Source organism: Nothobranchius furzeri, chromosome 9, assembly GCF_043380555.1.
Source record: "Nothobranchius furzeri strain GRZ-AD chromosome 9, NfurGRZ-RIMD1, whole genome shotgun sequence".
Taxonomy (NCBI): Eukaryota; Metazoa; Chordata; class Actinopteri; order Cyprinodontiformes; family Nothobranchiidae; genus Nothobranchius; species Nothobranchius furzeri.
Genome location: NC_091749.1, coordinates 65,580,716 through 65,595,907, shown reverse-complemented (window position 1 = coordinate 65,595,907; position 15,192 = coordinate 65,580,716). Strand labels below are relative to the sequence as shown.

At 44.9% G+C, this 15,192-nt stretch overlaps 1 protein-coding gene across 2 annotated transcripts in view; it reads left to right on the top strand.

Annotated features, from left to right (window-relative positions):
- Positions 1 to 15,192, top strand: part of LOC139071832 (ras-specific guanine nucleotide-releasing factor 1-like) — a 34,747-nt gene extending 19,555 nt beyond the window's left edge. Inside the window, exons 9-27 of one of the 2 annotated variants that reach the window (XM_070555061.1) lie at positions 577 to 695; positions 903 to 1,063; positions 1,212 to 1,275; positions 2,050 to 2,192; positions 2,285 to 2,367; positions 2,999 to 3,247; positions 4,417 to 4,790; positions 4,930 to 5,046; positions 5,854 to 6,024; positions 7,649 to 7,755; positions 7,879 to 7,991; positions 8,130 to 8,190; positions 8,276 to 8,382; positions 8,450 to 8,534; positions 8,612 to 8,809; positions 11,379 to 11,458; positions 11,541 to 11,658; positions 11,735 to 11,803; positions 12,371 to 15,192. In XM_070555061.1, coding sequence (XP_070411162.1) covers positions 577 to 695; positions 903 to 1,063; positions 1,212 to 1,275; positions 2,050 to 2,192; positions 2,285 to 2,367; positions 2,999 to 3,247; positions 4,417 to 4,790; positions 4,930 to 5,046; positions 5,854 to 6,024; positions 7,649 to 7,755; positions 7,879 to 7,991; positions 8,130 to 8,190; positions 8,276 to 8,382; positions 8,450 to 8,534; positions 8,612 to 8,809; positions 11,379 to 11,458; positions 11,541 to 11,658; positions 11,735 to 11,803; positions 12,371 to 12,463 — 2,512 coding nt within the window. In that variant the 3' untranslated portion in view covers positions 12,464 to 15,192. Of the gene's footprint in view, positions 1 to 576; positions 696 to 902; positions 1,064 to 1,211; positions 1,276 to 2,046; positions 2,193 to 2,284; positions 2,368 to 2,998; positions 3,248 to 4,416; positions 4,791 to 4,929; positions 5,047 to 5,853; positions 6,025 to 7,648; positions 7,756 to 7,878; positions 7,992 to 8,129; positions 8,191 to 8,275; positions 8,383 to 8,449; positions 8,535 to 8,611; positions 8,810 to 11,378; positions 11,459 to 11,540; positions 11,659 to 11,734; positions 11,804 to 12,370 lie in introns of both variants that reach the window. The other variant, XM_070555060.1, reaches the window with a different exon arrangement.

Sequence of the window (15,192 nt, the reverse complement as noted above, 5' to 3'; positions counted from 1 at the left end):
CGAATGTAACGGGCGAGCTGTAGAGGTTCGAGCTCATGGTCTCAGGACAAATAAGAGATAGGCGAAAAATACCTTTGGAGTACGGGAACACGTCTCCGTTTATTTGGAAGCTTCACTTGTTAACACCACAGCAGCCTGCGAATGAATGAAAGTCTACACAGAGAGTCTAGTGACTCCACCCTCCAGTCCGACAGTTCAAGGTTAACGGCACATGCGCACAACCCATCACCCGCTTACATAAGCATAGACATACCACTTTACATCTGCATTTCAGAACCCACTACAGCTCCCACTGTCCTAACGGGGGTGACCCCCGAGGAAAGTTGACCATTGAGCAGGGTTTATGGTTTATCCCTTGGGTCCATGTGGCAGGGGTGAGGAGTGGGCACCACCTCACCCCTGCCACGTGGACCCAAGGGATAAACCATCAATCCTGCTCAATGGTCAACTTTCCTCGTGGGGTCACCCATAAAGACAGTGGGAGGGTTAAAAATATGAACATGATTTAGGGAATGCTATTACATTTGGACAAATTTGTGATGAAAGCGGAAGTGCGTAACTTTTTTTCTTTTCCAGAATTATGCACGACGAGGTGAGCGAGACAGAGAACATCAGGAAGAATTTGGCCATCGAACGAATGATCGTGGAGGGTTGTGAAGTGCTGCTCGACACAAGTCAAACGTTTGTACGGCAAGGTGACAAAAGCTGTTTGGATTAGTTGTTAATACCCCAATAAACTTACAAAAACAAAAGCAGGAAACTGTAGTTAAGATCAAATGTTTCTCAAGTTGAAGATCTAAATGACAGCTTCTATCATCTTCAACTTGATGATGAGACACTTAGCAAATTTTAAAGTTAGAGAAAATAGGATTAACGGTTGACCCTTTAAATTGTCCTCTCAGGTTCTCTGATCCAGGTGCCGATGAGTGAAAAGGGGAAAATCACGAGAGGCCGGCTTGGCTCGCTGTCCCTGAAGAAGGAAGGAGAGAGACAGTGTTTCCTGTTCTCCAAACATCTCATCATCTGCACCCGAGGCTCAGGAGGGAAACTTCACATCACTAAGGTGAGCAGACCTCTCCTGGCTTGGGAACACCATCAGATCTAATCCTTAAGCAAAATGTTTTAATTTTGAGATCATTTAGTTGTTTTGGCAAATTCTGCCTCTCATGACAAGAGTTCAATAAAACATTTACTTCTGAATCCGATCACAGAACGGAGTGGTGTCTCTCATAGACTGCACCCTGATGGAGGAGCCAGAGGGCACAGATGATGAATGTAAGTTACCATGTGCTCAAATGTTATAAATAACATGTGAAAACTGTAGGTGGAGTCTGTGCACGATGCACTCACCGAGTCACAGAACATTCCAGCTTTATAAAATATGCTAATATCTGGTTATTTGCTTTTTCTGTCATGCTGTGAGTTGGGGGGAGGGGGGTTAGGACCCAAGATGCAGACCCAGGATGACACAAGGCAGGAGTAGTGAAAACGTAAAAATCCTTTATTTAGGGGTCAATCCAAAGGGCTGGAAGCCAAAAACCAAAAATCCAACAATCAACTCCTGGGAATATCCAAAAACACAAGAGACCTAGAGAAATTCCTAATACCTAGAGGGGGGCGGGGGTCACGACAATGCTGACACAAACAATGGACCGACAACCACACTGCAGACAGGGTTATATACACAAGGGCTGGGTGACTAGGACATTGTGCACAGGTGAGACTAATAAACAGAGGAGGAGCACAATGGCGCAGGGGAGGAAACCAGACCTAAAAATGGGAAAGGGAGCAAAATGAACTAGAGGGAGAAAACAGACTAGATAAAACACTTAACAGAAGACTAATGATAAAAGGGGTCCAAGGAAAAACGCAAGTGAAACCTAGAGAGCCTGGAGGGGGTTGGGGACACACAGGGACGCTGAAACCTGGGGGAACACCTAAGGGGAAAAAACCTGGAGTGGCCTGGGGAACACAAGGAGACACACGAGGGATGACGCAGACCATGACACTTTCTGATCAAATAAAGATTGTTGAAATTGTTTCTAGCAGCTAAAGGTGAGAGAAGCGGTCAGGACACAGAACACCTGGACTTTAAAATCATAGTGGAGCCCAAAGAAGGGCAACCGTACACCGTCATCCTTGTTGCTTCATCCCGACAGGAGAAGTCAGCGTGGACGAGTGACATCAGCCAGGTAGGGTTTCCTTCTCCTGCGTGCTTTTATTTTATACACAACAGACACCTTTAGCATCAGCAGATGTTTCTGTCTGCCCTCCTGCCTTCCAGTGCATCGACAACATCCGCTGTAATGGTCTGATGATGAACGCCTTTGAGGAGAACAGCAAAGTCACCGTCCCACAGATGATTAAGTAAGAGCCTGGCTGCATCAACGTGCACACTCCGTGCATGACGTATTGCAATAGTGTTTGGTGCTATTACCAGTCAGGTCATTTCTCTACCCAGACCTGAGGCCGGGATGTGCACCTTCTTGCTGCAGGGCAGCAGCGCTAACCACTGCAACACTGTGCAGCCCTACACATACCAATTAGTTTAGACACAGAAATATTTATTTCAACGCATCATCAAGTGTTCATTTACATTTGAGACGTCTTTCCTTCACGAATAAACAATTTTATCAGTGATAATGGATTTTCTGAAGGATTCAAGGATTATTTTCTTAGAGAAAGACACATTAATTATCTCAACAAGTAGTAGTGCTATCATCGTCCTCCATGCGATTTATTCGTTTCTACCAACTCAAATCTCTGAAAACTGGCTTCAAGCACAAACCGGTGACCACTGGTAAACATGCGTGAAACACGATAAAAGCAACAATCGTTTTAAAGTTTGTTTTAATCATTGAGATTCATAACAATCTATGCAGAGAGTTGTAGATGGAGCAAACACAAAGTTGGACAGGAAATACATTTATTTTATTGTGTGCCGCATGCCCAGATGCATGAACCAGTAACACCCCCGCTTCCTGTTGACCTCCACCAGGTCAGACGCCAGCTTGTATTGTGACGACGTTGACATTCGCTTCAGTAAGATGATGAACTCGTGCAAGGTGCTGCAGATCCGCTACGCCAGCGTGGAGCGCCTGTTGGAGAGGTTGATCGACTTGCGCTTCCTCTCCATCGACTTCCTGAACACCTTCCTCCACTCGTACCGGGTCTTCACCAGCGCTGACGTGGTGCTGGACAAGCTCATCACCATCTACAAGAAGCCCATCAGCGCCATCCCTGCGCGGTAGGCATCTACCTGTTTGTGCGCCGTGTCATAAATGTGACAACAGTTGTGGTGGTTAGTGCCAGGCTGCTGGGGCGGTGCCCTCCGCTGCTGAACAAAGTTAGTGTCTTCCTCCCGTGTCCACCTGAGGATGCCGCAGCGGCGTCGTAATGGTGCAGTGAGGCAGAGGTGGGACTTCCCTCAGTGTCTCCGCTCTCACGTGGACTGACTCTGAGCAGCCTGATGCGTCTGAGTCTAGCCCAGGTGAGAAGGGATGGGACAGGAGGTGCCGAGAGGTCAAACCAGCACGTCTTCTGTCCACCGTCACGTTTAATTGGCTCTTCCTGGATACCCTCCTTCCCCTTTACCTTTCTCTTGCTTTTATTTGTCTTTCCACAAGTCTGACCATCCCTCTCTCCACTGCGCTGTCACCATAGCAACCCTTTACTCTGCTGCAGGACCCCACCCTCTCTCTCCTGTCCCCCCCATCATCTGCAGCAGCTCCATGGTATTAAATATTGATGATGGTGTTTTACACCCTGCTCTCTTCTCCTCCTCCTCCCGCCTCCTTTTTGTCAAAACTCATCACCTGTCTCCTGGTATTGTTTAATTTTTAATTTTACTTCCATGACCTAAACCCCCTCATCCCTCCTCCACCCCACCAGTCTCCCATATTTAGTCTTCAGCAAGGAGACCCAATATGGCTGCAGCCAGCATCACGTTGAACCGGAGGCTTCCCATCCGCCCACTCCCAGCCAGCAGCCTGCGCTGTGGTGGAATCCACATCAACACTCCCACGGGCCCTCCCTCTCTTGATCACTGTTTGTTGTTTGATATCGTTACTGAAGCCCGGTCTTTTTCTCCCACTTCCTCTCTCCATCTCCGTTTGTCTTCCTTTTCTTTCTCCCCGTGTCTCGGTGAGCCTCCCCTGGGCCAGTAGCTGTTGGCAGCACCCGTGCCTCCCCCACTGTCACTTGACATGCTATTTATAGACCTTCAGAGGGGGTGGCTCTCAGTGCAAGGAGGATGCTGTCTCAAACAAAGTAACTTGAATAAAAGAGGCAGGAGTTCCCAGGGAGCCCTGCAGTTAATGTGCCTTGCTGAGCTTCTCCCCCACTTGAAGATGAAAGAGAAAAAAAAAACGTGTTCCTCTAACACTTCATCCTTTTCTCATATTTCCTTTCCTGCAGCTCTTTGGAGCTTTTTTTCGCTAGCAGTCAGAACAACAAACTCCTCTACGGCGAGTCGCACACTTCACCGCGTGCCAGCCGCAAGTTCTCCTCCCCTCCTCCCCTCTCCATCACCAAGACGTCCTCCCCGAACCGCCGACGCAAACTTTCACTCAACATCCCCATCATCACGGGGGGTAAAGCCCTGGACCTCGCTGCTCTCAGCTGCTCTCCCAACGGCTATGCAAGCATGCACGCCACCATGTCGCCCTTCAGCAAGACCACGCTGGACATCAACAAGCTCTACGTGTCCAGCACCAATCCCGGCAAGATCACCGACGAGGGAGAGCCAAGAGCTGAGGGCAAAGCTGAAGAGTCAGTCCTCAACAAACAAGGTCAGAGCTGAGGAAGTTAGGGGTTCAGATTTACCCAAAATCTGTCCAAACATTTAGCTGCTGCTCACAAATCTGTTTTCCTTCAATGATGTTGATGCTGCTCACTTCGGTTGAGCTGTGAAATGCTGTCTCTGCACAGATTTGTCCGTGAGAGAGGAATGCGATGAAGATCCGAGTCAGAGTGATGAGGCGGAAGCAGAAATGTCTCCTCCCAAGTCACCGTCAACACCCAAGAATGTCAAATCAAAAAACTCTGGTACAGTAGCCCACCGCCAAAGCCCCGAAGCCTCGTCTACGGGGATGAAAGCATCGCTGCAGCTTGTTTAAGATCAATTTAATCACACATTGGTTTGCTTGTTTAAAATGAAAAGGTATCCATGTAAAATCCAAGAAAATTGCTAAATCCAATACGATTAATTAATAATTGTTAAATTAAGGTTCAAATGAAGATTTTTCTTCTGGAACATGAAACATTTTTACAAAGGCTAACTGGACAAAAGCCATCAGACTGATGGTGATGAATAAAAATAGCTTCAGAAGACTCTTAAGAAACTTTTCCTCTTCAGACAGCAACAGCCAAATAAGGTCTTGATAAAGAAAAAAACCACCCACAGCATCCTGGCCCTCCCCGTTCTGTACAGCGAGGGAGCATCCACCTCGTAGGTAGTCAAGCACAACTCATCCCCAGTGTCTTCTCTTCCTACGTTGCTGGATGCAAGGGAAGCCAGTGCCTCGTGTGAGTAGGTGGAAGGAAACCTTGTACCTTAGCAACCATGTGCGTGTTCCTCTGTGCCGCCCCCGGCTGAACGGAGGAAGGCAGGGGGAAGAAGTGAGTAATGGAGGAAGGGTGGAGAGGCAGAACACTGAGAAGAGGTGCAGGACACGCTGTTCTGCGTCTGTTTTAGCTCTCTGCTGCACTCCAGTGGTCAAAACCGTGTTAGATTGGGTTTTTATTTCTGCACCCAGACTTCACCGTGATGAGATTGTTCTTTACGCACTCACATGTAAGATGGCGACTTTAGCACAAAACACAAGCGAAACTGTGTCACGTCTCTCTGTGCAGAGTTTTCCCTGTTTTCCTTCAACAACGGCATGGTGGTGTCATCTTGCCGGGAGCTTGATAATAACCGCAGTGCCCTTTCTGCTGCCTCGGCCTTTGCCATTGCTACAGCTGGAGCAAACGAAGGCACGCCAACGAAGGAGAAGTACCGCCGTATGTCCCTCGCCAGCACAGGTCAGCAGCATCAGGGCCTGGTAGACGCCTGAAAACATTCAGTCAGTCAGAAACACAACTTTAAGGGGATTTTCTGGGTTATTCTGAAGCGTTTCTGGAAAGATAATCTCATTTTTTGTTGAAAGAGTCTTAAATGTCCCATTCATGACAGACTGATAAGCTAACAGCTAGTCTAAAAGCAGTGGAGTGTGTGGCCAAAAAGAAACACGAGACATACAACTGACAGCAGTGATACATTTAGTAAAATACCAGAGAAGCATAAGGTTGTTAAATTTGGGAGATTTGGTTGTGTTTTTACTCTCATCAGCCATAGACTCTATTCCTCCAAACAGAGGCTGTTCAGAAAGCTATCTACAGCAGATAAGATATTGAATATTGATCATTTTCCCCCAAAAAATGCTTCAAAATGGCCACCAAACAGAAAATAAAAAGAAAGACTTGTGCTAAACATGGAAATCTAAATGTTGTTGTTGTTGTTTTCCCCTTTGTTGCCCTAAATGAGTGAAACATGCAAAAATACACAGTTTCATTAATTAGTTTCTTGGCTTTGGAAGTTAAAGCATGGAAAAAAGCATATTACCTTTCTGAAATCCTTTCTTTTTGTTTTACTTTCCCATCATTTCTTTCTCTTTAATCAAAGATAAACAGTAATGTTAGAGAACAGGTAAATAAAACAATGAAAAGTTATGCATTTATTCAAACCTGGAAAAATAGTCTTGGACTTTTATGAACTTATTATTATTTTTATTTATTTGCAGCATGCAAATACATTTTTTTAATTGTTCAAAGAAATTAGTAATGCAAAGCAACACTAAAAAAGGTCTTTAAAATGGAAAAGGTGAGAAATAAAGATGACAACAAATTTAATAATGACAACAACAATAATAATAACAAGAAAAAGAAGAAGAGTAGTCTTTAAACTGAGTGAATAAGTCATCTAATCTCAGTAGTTTTTGATGATTAAGGGATTTATTTAGAAAAAGAGTGTTATAAACAAAATAATGAGACGGCAGCATTAATTAAAGGAAGTCATTTGGTCTCAGTTTGTGATGAACCAAAAACAAAGTGGAGAAATGTTTACTTTAAAGAGCAAGTCACCCCCTACCAGTCTTACGCCACTCCCACTTCCTGTTTGAAAAATGCAAAAAATGCTGTTGCCTGGCAGTCTACACACACACACACACACACACACACACACACACACACAACATTGTGACCTCATAATGTACCAGCTGACATCATAGTGTACTTCTTAGCCTATAGCAAAGGCAGATTAAATTTAAATGAAATGCAGAGTTTTTACCTGACAACTGTGCAACAATGACAGTTTTAGGCAGAATATTTAAATTTTAACTAAAATGCACTTAAATGGCCAAATGATTGACTGCATGTGTCTACAGCACGATTAGACACTCATTTATACAGTTAATCAGCAAAAAAAGAAGTGGATTTGGGGGTGACTTGCTCTTTAAATTAAAAGTTAAGGCCACAAGGCGGCCCCAACCAACACACACACACACACACACACACACACACACACACACACACACACACACACACACACACACACACACACACACACACACACACTTTAAGAATGACACTGGACTGAACCTGGTTGCAGGTTTTCCCACAGACCAGAGGAACGGAGACAAAGAGTTTGTCATCCGGAGAGCTGCTACTAACAGAGTCCTGAATGTGCTGCGGCACTGGGTCTCCAAACACTCACAGGTATCGTTTACCCTCTTTGTTTACTATCTCCATCTTCCCTCCGTCTGTCTGTGTGTCTTTGAAGGAGAGAAACAACAAACACTTGTGTAATGACACCCTGGCTGCTCCTGTGTCTGTCCTCAGGACTTTGAGAAGAACACAGAGCTGAAGATGCGGGTAATTGGCTTCCTGGAGGAGGTGATGCATGACCCGGAGCTCCTGACACAGGAAAGAAAGGCAGCTGCCAACATCATCAGGTTGGCTTTGCATTATAAACATCCATCTGAGTGTAAAAATAGACATAAATCAAACTTTATTTGTGTAGGTTCAATTAAAAAGGTCAATTATTACCTCATGAACCAAAACCGTTGAATGAAATGCCTGTTGTTGTTCAGGACTCTCACCCAGGAGGATCCTGGAGACAGCCAGGCCACCATTGAAGGGATCACACAGATGGTGAGAAGCAAAACACACACAATCATTCTCATTCCCGTCTGTCAGTTACTGCTGCTTCAGAATTATTCGGTGTTTCTGATTTCAGGCCATGGAGGAAAGTAGGACTGAACCATTTGAGAACCACTCGGCCCTGGAAATCGCCGAGCAGCTGACGATGCTCGACCACCTGGTCTTCAAAGTCATCCCATATGAGTGAGTCTCCAGCCTTTGCACAAGTATGAACCAGGATTTGCAAATGAAATGTAAAATTTCTCTACAGGGAGTTTTTCGGTCAGGGATGGATGAAGAACGACAAGAACGAGAGAACTCCGTACATAATGAAGACCACCAAGCATTTCAACGATGTGAGCGTTTACTCATGAAGGGTAGAAGAGCCGACGGATGCATCTCAACAATTTACATCTGTTCTCATTTTTGTCAGATCAGCAACAGGATCGCCTCTGAGATCCTCCAGTGGGATGATGTGAACATCCGCTCGGCAGTGATAGAGAAGTGGGTGGCGGTGGCGGACATCTGCCGCTGCCTCCACAACTACAACGCCGTGCTGGAGATCACGTCCTCTCTCAACCGCAGCTCCATCTTCCGCCTCAAGAGGACCTGGCTCAAAGTTTCCAAGCAGGTAGCAAACATTCTTAGCCTGGCCGCCATCCTACATATGTAAGTGTATTGTCTGGCCACGACACACACTCACACACACACACACACACACACACACACACACACACACACACACACACACACACACACGCACACACGAACACTCACACACACGTGTTTTTATGGGTTTGTGTGGACTACGTTTTCTGAGTTGTTTGTGTGGACCCTGACTTCCACTATAGCCAGAATGGTGCAAAAATTATGTGTAACTCTAGGTGGGACAAAGGAAGCTTCCTCTAGGATTTTGGTTGTGTGGACCGGGTAAACGTCCACACAATGGTGAATGTCCACACAATGTTGGTCTCCCGTCGGGGGTTGGTCCACACAACCCCATAAAGACAAGTGCACACACACACACACACACACGGCTCAGTCATAGAGACACAATCTACAGTTGTCTTTCCAAAGACAGTGCTAGGACCAATCAGACCAATGAACAATGCAAAATATTTATATCGATTGAAATCAATCAACGGGACTGTCCGCTGCACACTGTCGAAGACGACATGGAGCAAGTACCTCTCTCTGCTCACGTTTCAAAGAAAAGTCCAAGACTTAATCGACCAATCTTGATGCCAAAGCCGTTGTAAACGAGCACGATTCCTCGCCCGCTGCATATCTTTGCTGTTTTGCTCCATTGCAGTTCTGCAATCATCATAAAAAAAAAGTAGCGTTGCCCTAAAGGTGCACAGCCCAACGTCTCTCTACAGACATAGAGCGCTGTGATTGGCCCGGCCTAACTCGGGCTACGTTCACACTGCAGGCAAAAGCGCATCAAATCCGACTCGTATCTGATGTTTTTACGACGGCACGGATCCATTTTTTTCAAATCTGACTCAGGTCACTTTCATATGTGGTACTGATTCCGATACACATCTGATGCTTTTGAAAGCGACTGCAGTCTGAACGATCATGTCGCATTAAATCTGTCTTCTACGTCACTGAGTCGGTGGAGGCGAGCGTCGTGTGTGGACGTTCCTGAGGAGAAGCGCTGACAGAAGGAATCAGGAGTCTGTCTGGACATCCTGTCAAGTTTAGGAATTCAAAATCTCCGGGTCAGGGATGAGGTCCTGCCCCAAGTGGAGGAGTTTAAATATCTTGGGGTCTTGTTCACGAGTGAGGGAAAGCTGGAGTGTGAGATCGATAGGCGGATTGGTGCTGCGTCTGCAGTGATGCGGGCGTTGTACCGGTCTGTCGTGGTGAAGAGAGAGCTGAGCCAGAAGATGAAGCTCTCGATTTACCGGTCAATCTACGTTCCTACCCTCACCTATGGTCATGAGCTTTGGGTAGTTACTGAAGGAATGAGATCATGGATACAAGCGGCCGAAATGAGTCCAGAGCGGCTGGGCTCTCCCTTAGAGATAGGGTGAGAAGCTCGGTCATTCGGAAGGGGCTTGGAGTAGATTAGCTGCTCCGCCACATCGAGAGGAGCCAGTTGAGGTGGCTCAGGCATCTGATCAGGATGCCTCCTGGACGCCTCCCTGGTGAGGTTTTCCGGGCACATCCAACCAGGAGGAGACCTAAAGGTTGACCCAGGACACGGTGGACGTACTATGTCTCTCACCTGATGAGGGAACACCTTGGGATTTCCCCGGAGGAGCTGGCCCAAGTGACTGGGGAGAGGGAAATCTGGGCCTTTCGACTTAGGCTGCTGCCCCCGCGACCCGACTCCGGATAAGCGGATGAAAATGGATGGATGGATGGATGGATGGATGGATGGATGGATGGAGGAGAGCAATGAGAACGGGAGTGAGAGATGCTGCTGGAGCGAAGCGTTTCACTGGTCTCCATCTCCATGGGGGTGGGTGTGTGTGTGTGTGTGTGTGGGGGGGGGGGCTCCATGAAGGAGCTTCATACCGGAACATTTTGGGTGAATAATGATTCGGGAAGATGGAATAAGGAGTAAAGTAGTTTACAATTTTTAAAACAGTTTCCGGCCTAAAACGGGACACTTGACAGGTGTGATGCTGAACCTGTGGTTCGGTTTCTTGGATTTTGCCTTTTTGGATTTTATTTCTTTTTCGTCATCCTAATAAAGGAGCGTTTTCATTTACATCTACTGTACTCCTGCCTCATGTTGTAGTGGGTATCTGCATTTTGGGTCCTACTCCTCTATTCCCCATCGTGACAGTGAAGCTCTTCACATCACAACTCCGCCTCTCCTGGTTCCGACTCCACCGAGCGTGACTGCTGTGCATACGAGTGGCGTGAGGCGTTCACACCGGAGAGAGTTTGAGTGTATGACTGTAGTTGTTCATAATGTGAACAGCCACACAAAAAAATCTGATTTACTCAAAAAATCCGAATTGAGCATCAAGGCCTGCAGTGTGAACGTAGCCTTAGCCAAGCCAGTGAAAGACCTGCTGAGGCTCTAACGGAGCGTGGCTAGACCAATCCGCAGAGCAAAGTCTTTGCTACTGCTACGGTTTGTCTAAGTTTCCAGGCTGAAACGTTCCCCCACAGGAAAAAAAAATGTTTTACTGACTTTTCAACAAAAGGTGATGCCAATAACTGTTTTACTCTGATCCTAGACAAAGAGTGTGATTGATAAGCTACAAAAACTGGTGTCATCAGAGGGTCGATTCAAAAACCTGAGAGAGGCTCTGAAGAAGTAAGCATGCATGCTCTTCTACCCATGTTCGATATGCACACCTGTACAGCTGAGTCTAATATAATCTGCATGTTTTCCATAGTTGTGACCCTCCTTGCGTTCCCTACTTGGGAATGTACTTGACGGATCTGGCCTTCATCGAGGAGGGAACGCCCAACTACACCGAGGACAACCTGGTCAACTTCTCCAAGATGAGAATGGTGAAAAAGACTCCATCAAATGTTGTTCGGGTCCCTGAGGCGATTATTGTTACTTATTCTTCATTTTCCCCTCCAGATATCTCATATTATCAGAGAGATTCGACAGTTTCAGCAAACAGCCTACAAGATAGATTTTCAGCCAAAGGTGAGACGCCGTTTTCTTTTTTATGTCCTAAAAACACCTCGTTATTTCTCACTTATTAATTATTATTCCATTGATCTAATAAGAACTCACAATTTGTTGTTGGTGGCAAACATTTGCATTCAAAAACAAGGTTCTGAACTTTATTTCCAACACACTTTTTAATTTCTAAGTCAGACTTTTGGAAAATCATTTGCAACACATGTGAGATTAAACACACATCCATACCAACAATCACAAACAGCACACGATGTACCAGTCTGCTAGAAAAACGGGCAAAAAACATTATGCAGTTTGCACAATTAGGCAGAAAATAAGTTTTTACATCTAAAAACAAGCAAGACTTCTGGCCCTGCTTCGTCTTTAAGAGGCTCTTCTGTCCTCCACATGTTTTAGTGGCTCAATCGGTGGCTGCCAAATACTTTTTTGCCCTACTATTGCCTCCCTTATTGCCCCAAATAAACCAAAATGTTAATCTTGGTGTGGAAGTTAAAGGGTTTAAAGATTTGCTCTTTTGAGGGATGAATGAAGGCTTTCTGATCTTTAACCGAGTTCTCCGTGTCGCTGCAGGTGGGGAAGTACCTGCTGGACGGCAAAACCGTGATGGATGAGGAGAGCTTGTATGAAGCGTCTCTGAGAATCGAACCCAAAACATCATCATGAGGAGGATCGGCGTCGCTCCGTCCACAAACATGTACATTCACCGTTATTTGTATTAGATGCAGTGCGCGATGCCCTTCTAGTATTTGCTCTCCGATGGAATTATTTTGTGTATAAATGTTATTAGAAATCCAGTAGAAGCCCAGAGACATTTTATTTATATAGACATATAGATTATTTATGTGTTATTTATGGTCTTTAATGACAATTTAAGATTCCATTTTTTAAGCTGCAGAACAAACAGATGGAGGGTTTGGAAACACAGTTCACTCTAGGTGGGGACTGGAGTACATCCTGAATGTTTCAGATGTTTCTCCATCCCAGATCTATGCGGCGCAGGTTTCAGTAACACGTCAAAGAAATAACAGCAAAATCTTAACCAGTTTATCTCCTCATACCAATAAAAATGGACATTTAAATGCCTTCTTTTCCACCATATTTAAGAAAATTAGATTTTTTTTACATAGGAAATTATTTAACCATAACTTCAAAGGAATGTTAAAAATAATTATTTCAAATCAAATCTAAATATATAAAATTAATATAAATAACTGTTTAAATATAAAATGGTACATGATTCGGAAAAGGGTAGAATGTCTTCTCCGGGTCAGGGATGAGGTCCTGCCCCAAGTGGAGGAGTTTAAGGATCTCGGGGTCTTGTTCACGAGTGAGGGAAAGGTGGAGCGTGAGATCGACAGGCGGATTGGTGCTGCGTCTGCAGTGATGCGGGCTTTGTACCGGTCTGTCGTGGTGAAGAGAGAGCTGAGTCAGAAGGTGAAGCTCTCAATTTACCGATCGATCTACGTTCCTACCCTCACCTATGGTCATGAGCTTTGGGTAGTTACCGAAAGAACGAGATTGCGGATACAAGCGGCCAAAATGAGTTTTCTCCAAAGAGTGGCTGGGCTCTCCCTTAGAGATAGGGTGAGAAGCTCGGTCATTTGGGAGGGGCTCGGAGTAGATTCGCTGCTCCTCCACATCGTGAGGAGGCAGTTGAGGTGGCTCAGGCATCTGGTCAGGATGCTTCCTGGACGCCTCCCTGGTGAGGTTTTCCGGGCACGTCCAACCGGGAGGAGATCTAAAGGTAGACCCAGGACACGGTGGAGGGACTATGTCTCTCACCTGGCCAGGGAACGCCTTGGGATTCCACTGGAGGAGCTGGCCCAAGTGGCTGGGGAGAGGGAAGTCTGGGCCTCTCGCCTTAGGCTGCTGCCCCCGCAACCCGACTCCGGATAAGCGGATGAAAATGGATGGATGGATGGATGGATGGATGGATGGATGGATGGATGGTACATTTAAATAATCTTGTGAACAGATCAGTTATAGATTTCTTTTTAGTTGGATTACTCTGTTTCATAGCTGAATTTACATCTTAGTTTACTATTTTCTTTTAAATTGCCACAATTATGATTAGATTTCATCATTTAAATGTATTGTTTTATACTTAGACTTGACTCTAAATATTTTGAAATGGATTTTTTATTCAAAAATTCCTCATACATGTTTTTCCATAATACATTTTTATTTGATATCTGTTTTGATTTAGAAAATTAAGCTTAACTTTATATTTTTTTCATCATTTTACTTTATAAATGAATGATCTAATCGTTTTCGATTAAAAAAATTGCTTTATTTTAAATTTTCCAAACATTTATTCCCAAAATTCTCCTCTCTGCATATTTTTAAAAAAGCACTACTTATGTCTGATGAGGGAGCTTCTGCATAAAGGCTGAAGATGCAACACAGGAACTGAGTGATGCTTGTTGGATGAGGGGAAACAAGTAAAACACACGGTGGAGTGCCCCTGGATTATAAACTCTTCATCATTTAAAGTGCAATTTGCTTTCATTCCTTAAAAAGGAACTCAAACCAAACAGGAATGGGTTTAATCCAGAGGATTTAAGGGGAAAAGCGACTGGACATATTCTAGTGAAACTGTGATTATATTTTAATACTTTGCTGACTTTATTCCCCTGGTGGGCACCATGTTGTAAATACAGTACAGTCACCAGGCAGAGCATGTAGCAAACGACACCAGTTTTGAGCCACTTGGAAGTTAGATCCCCAGCTTCAACAGTCGAGACAGTTTAAAACCGTGTTTATGGTTAATCCTCTCTGGCCAGTGCATTATGGGTTTTGCCTTAATCATGAACCACAGAAGTATGTCAACTATTTTTGTTCTAACTTGCCAATGAAGCGTAAATATTGGCCGTGTACACTAAAGTGTGCAGGCAGGCCGATGCATCTCCTTACATGCAAACAAAGACAAACGTGTTATTATCCTCATGATTGTCGGGCTCTGTAATGACTCTCCTGTGTACGACACTCAAAATCCTGGAGAACCACTTATGAGTGCAACACATTTTGTAATCTGTTGATCCCATTGTGCTAGCAGGAGCTATACAGTGGCATTATTGTGCTTCTTCTTGAAATATTTCTATGGATTTTTTACAGGCTTTGTAAAGAAACACACCTAAAGCTTAAGTGGCAGGCATGTACCACTTCAACGTGTTCAGATATATAAACGGTACGTGTGTTGAAACTTAAACCCCACCTTTGCACCTGGACCTTTATCCTCTTATGGGCACATCAGACGTTTGCAGTGAGCAATACCCGGTGTCATGATTTATCTTTCAGTATATTTCCGCAGCTTGAGTAGTATTTCCAGTTTTGTATAAGAGTGTATTCTTTCCTGATTACCTCTTGTTAATAAAGCTATTCTTTCTCAGGGG